This window comes from Nelusetta ayraudi, unplaced genomic scaffold (genome assembly GCF_046127955.1).
Source record: "Nelusetta ayraudi isolate G7.1 ecotype Tasmania unplaced genomic scaffold, CSIRO-AGI_Nayr_v1 ptg000053l, whole genome shotgun sequence".
Lineage (NCBI taxonomy): Eukaryota > Metazoa > Chordata > Actinopteri > Tetraodontiformes > Monacanthidae > Nelusetta > Nelusetta ayraudi.
This window is the reverse complement of record NW_027466103.1, coordinates 4,040,824-4,055,653: the sequence shown is the minus strand read 5'-3', so window position 1 is coordinate 4,055,653 and position 14,830 is coordinate 4,040,824. Positions and strand designations below refer to the sequence as shown.

At 46.2% G+C, this 14,830-nt stretch overlaps 2 protein-coding genes across 13 annotated transcripts in view; one reads left to right on the top strand and one right to left on the bottom strand.

The window, feature by feature from the left end:
- The window catches only part of LOC142896435 (uncharacterized), a 393,522-nt gene that overhangs the window by 164,200 nt on the left and 214,492 nt on the right, over positions 1–14,830 (top strand). The window lies entirely within an intron of this gene.
- plxnb2b (plexin b2b) overlaps positions 3,682–14,830 on the bottom strand; it is a 136,423-nt gene continuing 125,274 nt past the window's right edge. For 11 of the 12 annotated variants that reach the window (XM_076038067.1, XM_076038065.1, XM_076038071.1 and 8 more), the window contains 11 exons: positions 13,317–13,473; positions 12,410–12,510; positions 10,791–10,875; positions 10,198–10,349; positions 9,703–9,863; positions 7,818–7,965; positions 7,526–7,590; positions 7,362–7,437; positions 5,811–5,885; positions 4,347–5,250; positions 3,682–4,292 (listed from right to left, as the gene is read on the bottom strand). In XM_076038067.1, the coding sequence (XP_075894182.1) occupies positions 5,146–5,250; positions 5,811–5,885; positions 7,362–7,437; positions 7,526–7,590; positions 7,818–7,965; positions 9,703–9,863; positions 10,198–10,349; positions 10,791–10,875; positions 12,410–12,510; positions 13,317–13,473 (1,125 nt within the window). In that variant the 3' untranslated portion in view covers positions 3,682–4,292; positions 4,347–5,145. Of the gene's footprint in view, positions 4,293–4,342; positions 5,251–5,810; positions 5,886–7,361; positions 7,438–7,525; positions 7,591–7,817; positions 7,966–9,702; positions 9,864–10,197; positions 10,350–10,790; positions 10,876–12,409; positions 12,511–13,316; positions 13,474–14,830 lie in introns of all 12 variants that reach the window. The other variant, XM_076038062.1, reaches the window with a different exon arrangement.

The following is a 14,830-nucleotide window of genomic DNA, read 5'->3' as shown; positions in this document are numbered from 1 at the left end:
TGTGTGTTTCTTGTCTTCATTACTTCTTCTGCGAGGCTTTACAGCAACAATCAGTGGAGTTCCATTCCTGCAGACTTCAGACTTCCCCCCAGCCATTTCCTCCTCTCCTCTCATTCATCAGGCCCAATATTGTCTGGGTGTATTGACATATGGCACGTGCTGTATTACTAATTTTAGTGTAGAGAGACAACTATTTGAACTAAAATATGGGCAAATGACACAAACAATGCCTTTTGCAGTTGACTGTTTCTTCCCTCATACGGCCGGGTGCAAACACACTGACTTTCAAATTATTGCTCCCTCAAAATTCTACGAGTTTAATATCCTGTGGTGCTGTGGCGGTGGGCACTTATAATTCTGCATCTCCAAGAGAACAGTAGCTTTTTAACAAGTTGGCTGGGGCTCTGCGCCCTCACAGTTCGCTGAACTCAGCAGAGACACTGCGGCTGATTTAACAGTCTGCTGGTGTGGTGTGTGAACACCACTGGTTAAAATGCAAGGCACCGCTACCATGATATTTTAATTCAGGCTGGAACATCACTGGATGCAGGCTTTGGATGAAGTCGGGCCAGCAACATGCATATTGTAACCCAAATCCTTGCCTGAGGGGCCTGTTAATAAGCTAAATTAAGACGATTATTTAAAGTATGCATTGTCATTTATTTAAAGGAAATGTACTCAGCAATTTAGGAAGATGCATGCAAGGATGCCGTGCTCACAAGCATCAAGTGTAACCAACAGCATCTTGAAGCAGTTCCCATCTGTTGCTTTATATCCGGGTACGGCCAGTCAATGTGCACACCTCTGCACCATCTTGGTGCCTACAAACACCCACCGACGCCCCCCTAACCCCTGCGTCCGGGTTTGTTATGCAGTAATAAAAAAAAAAAGGTAATTTTCATCTTTCATCTTTCTTTTCTATTTCATTCTTTGCTGTCAGCACTTAATTAATGTTTTCACAGCTACTCCCCCCCGAACATTCACCACTGGTGACAGTTGTGCTGCGCCGAGCAATTTACATTATCAACACATTTTATGAAGCCAGACCTCGGCTCGATCTCCTCCTCGTCTTGCATTCTGACAGCTAAACCTGATGTGGACATTTGAGAAAGCGAGAGAGAGAAAAATATATATTTTAATAATCAAAAGAAGAGGGAGGAAAGGCATCAGCAATCAGTGCACTCTGATGCCATCAAGAAAGCCATTAGGGCACAGAGTGTGGCGCAAATATATCTTTGCAGAAAACTGTCACATTTCAAGCCTGGGCTACGCACAAAATGATTGGCTACTTTGGGAGAGAGGTTTCTTTCTCTCTCGCGTTTTCTAACAGCTCTCCAATCTCTCTCTGTGTCTTCACAGTGAAACGCGGAGTGCTACAACACAACACGGAACACAACGCTGATTCCACCTGTGGAGGCTGGTGTGAGGTGATTGATGCGACTGTCCACTCCGAGCAAATCGAATGCCGCCGTAGCGGTGAAAAGAAAGAGCACAGCACACGACAGAGGGCGTATTATGTCTCTGAGTTTATTCACGGAGGAGTGTAGGGTAGAATCTGCGCGTAACCGCTCCGTCCAAACACACAAACTTTTGCCAAATGAGCCTCTACAGGTAGAACCAATCAGCGATGAGGTCGAGGATCCTCCCAGCTGCCTTGGGTGATGATGGTGGGCCTCTACCGGAAAAATGAAGCCTTCCAGTTACTCTTTAATCAATACAGCACATTCACAAGTTTCAAAATAGAGATTGGGGAAAAGTCTCGACAACTGCACAAACATTTTTTTTTTCTCCTTTGTTTTTTTTTTTTCCGTCCTAGGACTCAATGCATAGGATTATACAATTAGAATACAGTATTTCAACATGTTTTACAAAGATTTATATGATATAGGAAAAAAAAAATAAAAATAAAAATAACTGCACAGCAGTAAGAAAAGTCATTTGTCGAGTATAGATAGTCATTAATCGTACACAATGTGGAACAGCTTAGAAACACAGGGCAAAAAACGAAAACAAACAAAAAAACATAATATCACACCAGTGGAACAATTTTGAGCTATATTCAATCTACACAGGATAACATTTTGATTTTGGACTAATTTTCTTAGGACCTCAGATCACATTGGCCGTTGTTTTACATGTATCAACTCTGGCCTGCGTGAGCCACCGTAGTCCTACTAAGCACACGCCACGGACACCCAGAAAGGAAACGCACACGTCATGACTGCAACCATCAAAGGAAATGATACTGAAATGTCTTCAGCCTATTGGCACGCAGGTTGGCTGCAGCAGGGCATCTATAGCGTTTTTAGACAGCACACAGAATAATCACAAGTCCAAATACATTGCTGTGTCTAGAGTACTATTGTCATTATTATCACCAAGGTTACCGATAGAATAATTTAGAAACAATATGTATATATATATATTCATATATATATGTATATATATACATATATATATATATATATACATATATATATATATATATATATATATATATATATATATATATATATATATATATATATATATACATATATATATATATATATATATATATATGTATATGCATGTATATTTATATATATATATATATATATATATATACATATGTATATATATGTATATATATATATATATATATATATATATATATATATATATATATATGTATATATATATATATATATGAGCGCATTTTGTGTATGTGTGTGTCATCTATTCAATAAGGCACATTTTTGGTTAAAGAAAGGCTCTGAAAGAAGCTCCTTGCATTGACTCTTGTCAGTAAGTGTGAGAGGAGTCAGCAGTAAACAACGTAGAGGTGACTGAGGATGGAGTCTGCAGTCGACATGCAATTAAGATCGAAAGCCCTCCCCCCACCCCCACCCCTGCCCCCTGCTGAGTCCATTAGACGGGAGCGCCAGTGCGGCCAGCAGCACCAAAGTGCAGCTGGCCGCTCAGGGTACCAGGGTGCCACGCTGGGACGGCGGGCGGGCAGGGCTCGAGGTCTGTGCAAAGAAAAAAACCCTTTTTGTCTCACGCCAAGGCAGGGATCGTTAACATTCTGGGGTCTCTGGAGCTCGCCGTGCTCTATCAGTGACACGCATCCAGACAACAGATGCAGGGCGCGCAATGAAGTTATCTGTCAAGAGCCTAAAAAAAACAACGACGTTGAAACCAAACAGGCAATTTTTGTGGGGAGTGTGTGAAGTGGTGGAGTGTCATGGCCTGAGAAATATCTTAAGAAATAAATACAAATCAAAAACAGAAACCCTCCCCCGTCTCCCATAAACCCTGTCCCACACCACGGTCCTGTCACTGACGCATTTGTATTTCACTCACGACAGCAATTATGTACATGATTAAACCTCGGCCGCACTGTATAAAGGTCGAGACCGCTGCAATTTTTGTTCTTAACAAAAAAAAAAAGGTTACTCATAAAACACGACATTTAAAGTACCAGCTGACAGGTCATTCATCTCAGCAAAAGGCCCTTTCATAGGTTTGCGTGATTATTTGGGTCACCACAGGAGCAATACTTGGGCAAAAAAAGGAAAAATAAAACAGGTGAGGGGAGGGAATCAACAGACAGTTCACAACGCTGAGATCAATTTGTGAAATTTCAAACATATTGCTGAATTGCTACTCTATGCGAATGCATCGAATAAGCGCATGACGATTGTATCGCTGACATTATTGCAAAAATCGAGTGGAATGGCTACCGTAGCTAATTAAAATACACACACACACACACACACACACACACACACACACACACAGAAAGAAAAGAAAAAAGAAAAAAAAAAACATTTTCGAAACCGACAAGTCCGCTTTAAAAGATGTGAGAAATGTCCTCCTGTGCTTTAGTTTGTGAGTGGAATGTAATCATGGCACTGCGTCGTAAAGGGATGTGCTGCCATGGATCCAGCGGCCAGTGGCTCCCGGAGCTGCTCCTGTCTGGACTGTGAGCCTGGACCTTTGGCCGGACTTGACCACAGCGTCCATGTGAGGACCCTTTGGTCTCTTTGTCAGCTCTCAGCGTGTCACTGGTTGTAGGGAGCGAAGGGGGTTTTAAAACCACAGAAGAAGAAGAAGAAGAAGAAGAAGAAGAAGAAGAAGAAGGGGGGAGCAGGTGGCGTCACAAGAAGAAGAAGAAGAAGAAGAAGAAGAAGAAGAAGAAGAAGAAGAAGGCATCCCTCTCGACTTCCTCATTCCCGACACCTGGCATTCCTGTGTGTGCCAGCTCACAACCATCTACGCTCACACAACGTACCTAGCGCACAAAATCGCTGCACGCACGCACACGCACGCACACGCACGCACGCACGCACGCACGCACGCACACACACACACACACACACACACACACACACACACGAGTGAATAAAAACACACACCTGCCCCACCCCACCTCCGAACCACAAGGTGATCCATTTAAAAAGATAATTTTTTTTAAACCTTATAAAGCTTTGCCGCATAAAGACTGCACGATTAAAAAAAATATAATACAGTTCATAAAACCTTTTTTCCCTCACTCACTCTCGCGCGCTCTCTCTCGTTTCTCTAGACAGAAAGAAATTGAACATCTGATTATCTCCTGTGCCAGCAGTGCGCCACACAGGGGCTTAAGTCACAGCGAGAGAGAGAGGAAGAGAGGAGGAGAGGGAGACAGAGAGAGAGATAGAGAGAGGTCTGCCGCACTGCATTGTGGGGGAGTAATATTCAGTGAAGCATGAGTGAGAGCAGCAGCAGCAGACCTTCAGGGTTTGGCAAGTGAGCTTTAAGGCGAACCTGCGACAGTGGAAGCCACCATTGTCTCACCTCCGCTGCCCCGTTTCTGTCGCTGAGGCTCCACAGAAACTCTGGGCAACCGCCGTGGATCCCCTCCCTCCTTCCCCCACGCCCAACCACCACCACCACCACCGTCCGGTCAGGCAACATGGATGCTACGCTTTAGTCCACTCCCACCCCTTCTAATTTGCATGTTTCGCTCACTGGGGGGTGGAGGGGAGATGGCAGAAATAAGACCCCTGCAGGTCGCTGGCAGCATCCTGACCACCCATCCTCCCTCCCCCTCCACCCCCCCTTTCTCCACCTCACCCCCCACGCACCCCCCACCCCGTCCCACTTGTCTCGGCTGGGTTAGAGATCAGTCACTTTGTTCTCCATTGTGGCCACGATGTGCTGGAGCCGCACGGCCAGCTGTTTACTCTGGGCGGCCGGGTCCTCGTCCAGGGAGGCGATGATCTAGAAGGGAGGGAGGAGGAGGAGGAGAAGGAGGAGGAGGTGAGACAAGAGAACGACAGGCGGGTGAGGAGGAAGAAGGCCGTGGGGGGAGGGGGGAGGGGGGAGCAGAGGACGGTGTCATTTGACATCGGCGGTGGCGTCACAAGAGCTGTTATTGTTTGCGAGCGCCACTTAGGGGAGACTGACAGCCCCATTTGTTTATCCATCTTGTTCATTAGCTTTTGTTTATCCTCTCCCTCTCTCTCTCTCTCTCTCGCGCTCTCTCTCTCTGCCTGTCCCAACCTTTTATTTTTTATCCAACACCTCAAGTGGCGGCGGCGACGCACAATGGACGCTTGAAAAAAATCAATTCCCAGAGCAATTTTCCAATTCACATCCCAGAGAAATGCTTTCAATTAAAATTTCATACAATCACTCTTCTGGCATATCAAAAGTGAGGAGAGGGAGGCAGAGAGGTGAGTGGGGTGAGTGGGGTGGGTGGTGGGAAGCAATAATATAGTGGGCAGTAGTGCGTTCAGTGGAATATCCTCCTGTGGGTGAGATAGCGGAAGGCCTCTTACCCCATCATAGTATTTGCTGGCGTACTGGTAGAGAAGATAGAGGGCCGGTTGCGTGTTCAGCTTGTCTGTGTGTGACTGAAGGACACAACAAAGACAAGACGAGGAGACAAATTAGCAATTGCGATCGGAACACGGGCAAAAAAAAAAGAAAGAAAAGAAGAGAAGAAAGTCCAATTAGGCTGTGAGCAGGACTTCCTGTTTGTGTTGGTCTTTACGCAATAGATTTCCCATCAGAGTTTTTGTTCCCCTGGGGAGGGCGACTTTGTACATTATATTTCAGTGTTTGAAGCAGTTACAGAAAATCAGACCCCCCGAAAACAGATCAGTGTTGCTGGTAGTTTCACTGTGAAAAGGGAAAAGGTGGCACAGGAGGCAGACAAACATTTTCACCAGAGTTTATCATGGATTTTAACTTAACGCATGAAATTAAAAAGAAAATAAACAGACGCACAAATATTCTTTTTCATCCACCCGTGTTAATCAAGGAGTTTCAGCAGTTTGTTTGCGGGGAAGAACAGATGGCGGAGCTAATTCTCCGGTCGGCCACCAGATGACTTACTCAGAAGAGTCTCCAGTCTCAAGGCCGTGCACGGATCTGATATACTGTCTAATTCTATTTTTCAAAAGGCGCAGAATCCTCGCACGCCTCGGGTACTCCGTTATTTCTCCTCCGTCTCCGAATTCAATTCCACCTTGTGTGTCAAAAAGCTAATATCCATCTTCTTCCATCAGTCTTGTTCACGTCGACGCAGCGTGAGAGTTTATGTGTGTGTTCAAATTCTTTTTCCAAACTGAAGGCATTCTTCCATGCACAAACTTGCGCAGAAACAGATGCCAATTACATGGCTTAAGAAAGTCTATATGACTTATACGAGTGTTTCACACACTGCTGCTGCTGCTTATCTACTTGGTTTTCACCACATCACAACCTTCTCCAGGGTTCAAGGAGGACGGTACCAACAAGAGAAAACACCCATTGGTGGGAAATGCCTTCTTGATATCAGGGGTCAGAGGTTAGACTGGTTGGAGATCATCAGGGAGGCGACAGGACCTCAAACAACCACTGCTTTCAACCAGGACGTGTAGAAGAGATTCTCTGAGGGCACAACACTTCCAATCTGTGTCTTCATCATTTTGCTTCCTTAAAATTTCTTTCTTAAATTTTCTTTCTATATTATTTAATGTTCATGAATTTCTAGGAAGCCTTGTCAAATTTGCCTTTTCGAAAGAAAAAAAAATCATTGTGCGATCTCACACACACACACACACACACACACACACACACACACACACACACACACACACGCACACACTCGGCCGGCAGGTGAGTGTATATTATAACTTTCGAATTAAAACATTTTGCTGTTCAACCAGCTGGTGCTGTCTACACACACACTATTTACTGTGGTGCCAGGCCTCTCACACTCTCGGCACTGTCGCAGTAATCACAGGTTTGACAAACACAAGGATTTTTGTCGGTGCTTTCAGAAAACAAATAAATAAATACATTTTTCTTTTTGTTGTTTGTTGTTGTTACTGTCGTTTCCTTACCCTCGACACCTCGGCCAGATGAGTGTTCATGTCCTGGTCGCTGACAGGCACCATCTGCCTGATGCCCTTGTAGTAACTGCACGTGCACAAGGAGAGGTGGCATTCATTCAGTGTCAGGCTATGAAATCATCGTTTCCGAGGCCAAAGTTTCCTGTGAGACTCACTCGTCCACCATCTTCTTGTAGGTGGAGATCTCCTTTGCATAGAGTAGTTTGTTACTTGGAGAGTCCTGCAGACAGAGTGGGGTGAGGGGGGGTGGGGGGGGTGGGGGGGGCACAATGACAATGACAATGGCACTTCAGATTGATTGACCGTTGACTTTCTCTTCCTGGGCTCCACCATTGGTTTCTCCTGGAGATCCACTTTGTGCTAATCGGCTTTGCTCCTCTAACCCACCCCACCCCCGTCCTCCTCCTCCTCCTCCTCCTCCTCCTCCTCCCACTTCCTCCCACTCACCCGGCTCAGCTTGTGCTCGCTCTTGGTGCAGGCGTCCATGAAGGTCTGGGCGATGACGGACAGCGAGGCGTCCACCACCTCCGTCACATGCACGTCGAAGATGAAGTGAGGGTTCTTCAGGATGTTCACCCAGAACCTTAGCGGGAGGCTGCGGGGGAGCGAGGGGAGGGCGAATGGTGGAGGAGAAAAATTAATTTTCTTATTGCTGCGCTGATGCAGGTTTAAACAGAAATTCACCGAATCTGTGAGTGTGGGTCAGGGTTCCGCAGCCGAGATGAGTCGCCTGAGGTGCAACAACAACAGAACTGAGCAGGATTAGCGAGATCGAGGCCGACCAGGAGCCTTTGTTGAGGATTCATTCAGACGGCTTTCAATTGGCACGACCCTTTGGAACCATCGCAAACGAGGCTCTCGCAACGCCGTTGTCTCAGGTACGGGGAGACAACAAAAAAAAATGTATTAAAATTTAAAAAAAAAAGAAGAGAGGAATAACCTTGCAAAAGTTTCCTTTGCTTTGGAAGAAAGGACACGAACAAGTAACAGCTAATGACGCTCGCCAACTCTAACAAAAAACAAAAAACGAACTAAAAAACGCAATTTTTTTAATAGTTATGAAAAAATGCAAAGACCTGAAGCAACCAGTGTATAATTTGTCGGTTCATAAGCAGCATCCTCACCTCTATCGGACTGGGAATTCAAAAGACGGGATAAAAAAACGAAACTAAACTAAAAAAAAAAAAAAAAAGCAGCATTGCTCCCAGAATAAACAGTCCTGCCCCTCCCCTCCTGGCCCCGCCCCCACAAAACTCCCCCGGCTCTGCCCCTCCCACCCCCAGCCCCTCCCTGCCTGCTCGGCGAGGTGAGACCCCCCCGACGGCTCCAGTCGCATGAGGAACTGGCACCAGGATTGGCAACATCTCGCGGGAACACAACAGTGCAGGCAAACAACAAAAAAAAAAAATAGCAACGTTGCCATAACACGCTAGCGCTATTAAATTAGCCTGGGATGTAATTACCATGTTTGTTTGTTTGTTGTGCCTCATACACACATTCATATTTAATACGGGTCCCTCAGCTGATTTCGGGGTGGATGCGGCAGGTAATTAAATCGTTCATCTCTCTCCGTCCTCTCTCTCTCTCTGCCGGAGCCCTTGTTCGCCCGCCACACGTCAATCAGCGGCATCGCCGTGCGCCGCGTCGCCTCGCGTGCCTGAGCCTCAGCCGACGTGACACTAATTTATGCACTTAAATGTCACATGGGGCAGGGGGAGTGCCAATGCAAACTAAGTGAGCTGAAATTGTGCGTTAGTATTCTGTATTCCCCCAACCCTGCTTTTATTGTCTTGATGAATGATTTTATCTCTTGCAGGGTTACAGTATCGCAGGATTTGATTTGCTCAGGGCGGCTAGTGTGTGTGTGTGTTACAGTGTGTGTGTGTGTGTGTGTGTGTTACAGTGTGTTTGTGTTACATGCTGTACCGGACTATTTATTCTTAAGGGTAACTATGCAATTAGACTGTGCAGAGGACAACTTCCTTCAGAATAAATTGTATAAGCTGCAGTTTTCTGATGAAAACACTGATTTCAGTCTTCTCCTCCTTTGGGCGGTTCCCTTCAAGGGTCTCCTCATCCATCTCCTCCTCCACCTCCTCCAACCTTCAGCATCCTTCTACCCAGATATTCACTGTTCCTCCTCCTCTTCCTCCCCCTCCTCCAACCTTCAGCATCCTTCTACCCAGATATTCACTGTTCCTCCTCCTCCTCAGTCTGGCTTCATCTCCAATAAAGTTCTTCCTTCTGTCTCTTCCTCAGTGCCATCTTCTGCACCTTCTTCTTCCGCCCCTGAGTGCCGCAGAATCTCCGTCACTGCTTGCTGACGACTCACCTGTTTGTCTTCCAGATGTGGATGGTCTCCTCGTCCACGTTGTTGTGCTTCAGCGCCTGCTCGTCCAGGAAGTCAAAGAAATACTTGACTGCCGGTGGCACCACCGCCCCCAAGCACAGCACGCTGCGGAAGAAGTCGTCCACAAACTGCTGCAGCGTTCCCTGGAGGGGTTCAACAGACGGCGTGAGAGACGGCCGGGCCAGCAGTCCCAGAGCCCCCAGACTAAAGACAACTGCCTGTAATGTGAGCTTCAGCAGTGAGCCTTTCCGACAGTGAGTGGGAAAGTCGGGAGACGTTTTTTTTAGGTTGTTTCTGGGTCCAAAACCTAAAAGCTATTTTACTTAAAAAAAAAATAATGAATGGAAAATTCCCTGGAAAGCAAAAATTGCTTTTTTTGAGCTACTGAATTGGAGAATTGTTCTTAAAAAATTGACAGTCGCTAAATAATTCATTCTTTGTCTTTTATTTTTTATGATTTTTTCTTTTTTTTTTTACCTTGACAGAGAGTAGCCGCGTTAGATAGATCTCTGTGATGGCTTTGGTCATGGACTTGTCCTTTATGCTTCCTCGTTTCGACTTGATCTCATCCAGCTCGTCCATCGGCCTCACCAAGTGAAACACCCTGTCGTCATCCAGCAGAGCTTTTCCTGCCGGGTGAGAAATAATCACGTTATATAACCTTTTCCCTCGCAACTCTACCCCTCACCAACCCCAACCCCCCCCCCCCCACCCCCCCCCCCCCCCCCCCATACACACACAGGCACACCGTTCATTCATGCACTCTTTCGCAGAACATAATGAAGATGAAGATGAAAAAGGGAAAGGAGGTCAACTCCAGAAATGAGGAGATGAAAAGCTAACAAACAATCCACTATTCTGACACGCACGTAATAAAAAGGGAATAAAAGTGAATTTCATTTGAGAAAAAGTGTGCAATAATACATAAAACAGCATGAATTAGCATGTTCAATTAGTGTGGGGATGTCGGGGACTGAAGCCCCCCGTTGGAAAGACAAAGGACTGGATTGTATTCTCAAACATGCACCTGAGCCATGCTTGTTTTTGGTTTTCTTTGCAGGAATACTCACGCTCTTCATGGTTTTCGTGGTTCTGGTCATAGTTCGGCTGAGAGTGAAGAACTCTGGACAAGACCAACGTGGCGTTATCTCGCACCTGAAACGCAGCAGGTGAGACGTCACAAACCTTGAAATTCAGTCAGCGGCGAGAGCAAGAGCAACACTGGGTTTTGTACGAACAATTTACAGGCAATTTTCTTTGACGGTAAAAACCCCCCCGCCCGCCTCCCACGCCACGACCACGTGAGTACAGTGATTAGCACTGTACAAAGCCTGTCCTGGAAGAGCCACAGCGAGACATAGGCACATAAAAGCATGAAAGGAGCAACTGCAGGCGGGATTTAAGTGGGCAAAAACGCAGGGCAAACTGGAGGATATTTGTGAGTGACCTTCATTTTCCACGGATCAATAGAGTGCCAAGAAGATTTAGTGGCCCTCTGTCACCATTTAGAGAGGACGAGCGCAAACCAGGAGCCGGCCAGCGACCTGTGCTGCCTGGCCAGGAGGAAATAAACTGTTTCCATATTGCTAAGCTAATTACAAAAATGAGAAAAAAAACAACAAAAAAAGCAAAGCAGTGAATAGAAGTCACCAGAGATGTTCTGTTTCCCTTGGTGTTTAATTAACTCTGTATGCATTCCTTTTTTTAATAAATACTCCAAATGATCTTGCCCGCAGTCACAAGAGTAAGACACTTAAGAGAAACATTGAACTTTTGCTGCATACCATCAGGCGCTAACTGTGAGTGTGTGTGTGTGTGTGTGTGTGTGTGTGTGTGTGTGTGTGTGTGTGTGTGTGTGTGGCAGTGATGTTGGTTAGGTATGGAACAGAGAGATGTGGGGATCTGGTATCATTTCTGGTCCTGAAGATACATGTAGTCAGAATATTGTACAAAGCATTAAAGCAATATCAGTCTTTGCATTATTACACGGAAAAATGAGTTTGAATTATAATAAGAATGAATAATGGATGACACTTGTCTGCCATAATGTCGTCTACGGTTTTACTGAGGCATGTTAGCCAAATAGCTTGGCTTAGATTAGCTTCTTCTAACAGGGGAGACTTGAAATGGGTGGTGGAGCTTCTATTCTGGCAAAACTGAAACAAACCAACCTAATATCTTCATTCCATAACAACACATCAGAGACGTGGCAGCTTCATAGACTTCCGGTGCTAACAGGATGCTAATTAAGCAACTTATTGAGTGCATGAAAAACACAAACTAAATAACTAAATAACAGTGGACTGGCAGCTGTGTCGTGCAAAACAATAAAGTGTACACAGTGCAACAGTGTGCTCCAAAACTTCTAATGTTATACATTTGAAAATTAGGACCGTAGACAACTAGCAAGTTGACTTGATGAGTGACAGACGGCAGTGAAATCAAACATTTAGCAGTCATCTGGTAAAACTAAAAGCCTTCAGAAGTTTATATGAGGAAAACCTAATGAGGTTTGCTGTCTGTGTATCCAATTGCAGACATAAAAAATGAATAAAAAATAAAACAAAGCAGGCCAACCCATTCACATTCTGCCGCCCACATGGAGCCATTTACCCCCTCTGCCAGCTCGTGTCTGCAGCTATTTCCTGTTGTTTTTTTTTTTCTTCCTGTTGTTGTTGTTAATACTCACATTGTAGTGCGCCAGCGTGTTGATGCGTTTCCACCTGCCCTCTTTCTGGGAAGTCAGGTCCAGATCTGACAAGATCTGCCCCGTGGAGCCGGGCCGCCACTCTGTGTGGAGCAAAGTTCAGGTTAACTTCCATGAAGGAGAATCATATCACGTCAAGATTTGACTGTTTTTGCTTTCTGCTCAATACCGATTCCGAATTAGTAGCGCACTTATTTTGACAACGAGCCATTTCAAAATTTCAAACTGAGCAATTAAAAGCCAATGTTTCACACACGTCTGGCACTCGTGCCGCCTGCACTCTGCACCATCAGCAACACATTATTCATTTAGAATACTAGTAGATCAGAATGGGCGGGGCCTATCAGCGCGATTCACCAGAGACGAGACGGATGTCTCCTTATCCAAAATGCATTAAGGAGTGGCGTCTACAGCATGTCGCGGGAATTAAAAGAGGCTTTGATGTAAAAGAAAAAAAAAAAGAAGAGAGAGTCTATATCGAGCTTCAGTCTTTCAAGTTGCTCCCTGAGGTATGTGACTGCAGCGGCAAGTCTTTCCCCTTGTCTTCTTCTTCTGTTGCCGACTCTGAATAATGCAAGACGCTTTATTTAGTCCACAAACAGGCGGAGGGGAAGAGATCTCAAAATCACAAACCTAAATCTCTAAAACACAAAAGAAAAATCCAGTGCAAAAAAAAGAGAAAGAAATGCCCTCATTCTATTTTGTTTAATTTAATTCACTTGAATATACGAAGCGAACTTCCCAAGCTTTCAGAATCAACGTGGGAGTTAAAGGTTACACTCCCATTAAATCTCTTCTCCAGATCTGCTCTGGAGCCCACACCTCCAGTGGGTGGTGTGGTGTGACCCGGGCCTCGAACCCTCGCCCTCTCAGTCCCCTCCCGGCTCACCCAGAGTGACGCTGTCCACCTTGGGCCTCTGGGAGTAGGGCAGGTTCCTGTACACCTGCTCGATGATCTTCTCCTTCACCTGCGAGATGGTGTCACAGTTCAGCACCTTCACCGTCGTCACGTCTGGACCCTCATGCTGCACCAGCACCTGCAGGGTCTGGGAGGGAGACACACACACACACACACACACACACACACACACACGTAAAAATCATTACATTAGGCTGATATAACAGTGTGAAATTGTATTTGTGTGTGTGTGTGTGTGTGTGTGTGTGTGTGTGTGTGTGTGTGTGTGTGTGTGTACATCCCCACTCAGTCAAATGAGAGAATATGCAGAAATATCCTCACATGGTCGCAGCACCCAGCCAGCCACCCACTAACGCAGACCCACACATGCTGTCAGGATGATGTTGTCATGACAACCCGGCTTCCTACCACATACACACACGCACACTCTGTCTGCGGCGACACCTGAGAGGACCTGTCACCTTGGCCGGCTAATGACCGAGTGCGGCCCAGCAGGAGCAGCCTGTGACCCACCTCGCCTCTCACGTCCCCGTCACTCTGACAGAAATAAACCCTCGGACCGCCGGACACATCCAGCCAAGAGGTGATGGGCTTGGGGTGCGTGTGTGTGTGTGTGTGTGTGTGTGTGTGTGTGTGTGTGTGTGTGTGCGTGCAATCCAATCACAGAAACAATTCTCACCAGCCAGTCTGCATTTCCAGGTGAAGGGAAAAATCCCGCTGTGAATCAGAGCCGGGAGGAAACACCAGCGTGTCCGTCTGTGAAATCCAGTTACAACCCCCCGCCCCCTCCCCACAACCCCTCTCTTTTGTAATCCAATCACAGTCGGCGATCCATCATGGCGGGGGACGTGTAATTGGAGCTAATTTGATAATTGTCCTCGACAACGTCATTACCCACGGCTCCTTATTCTTCTTTCATGTTATTATTATACATTCAGACCTTTAAGAGAATGCAGCCGTCCGTTAGCCGCCATTAGCCGCCATTAGCCGCCCATGACTGAAACGCGACACCCAAAGCAGAACAGTTTTGTTTTTTTTCAACCCTCAACGACTCCTAACAGGGCGGCCTGGGCGACAGCAGAGCAGCAGGGACATGTTGGAAAGGTCGAGGAGGGGCTTTGGCGGGCCAGGGCTCGTAACTCGAGGCTCAGTCTGGGTCGTGGAGTTTTTTTGTTGTTGTTCTCTCTCCCTCCCGCTACCCCTCTCCCCCCATCTTTCTCTCTCTCTCTCTTTCTTGCTCCCCTATATTGGAACGTGTCGCCCGTGTCGTTCCGGAGCTGAGAACAGTGACACTGAAAATGGATGTCACACAAAAGGCGGGCATTCGTCTGTGGGGTTCTGGGTGGTTTCCATGGCAACTGCAGCGCAAGCGGAAGTGTGAGTGTGTGTATGTGTGTTTGTGTGCATATTTGTATTGCTCAGCAGACACAAAAAAACCAAGTCGTCTCAGTGCACCGTATGTAGTTTCCCGAATGAGTGTTTCC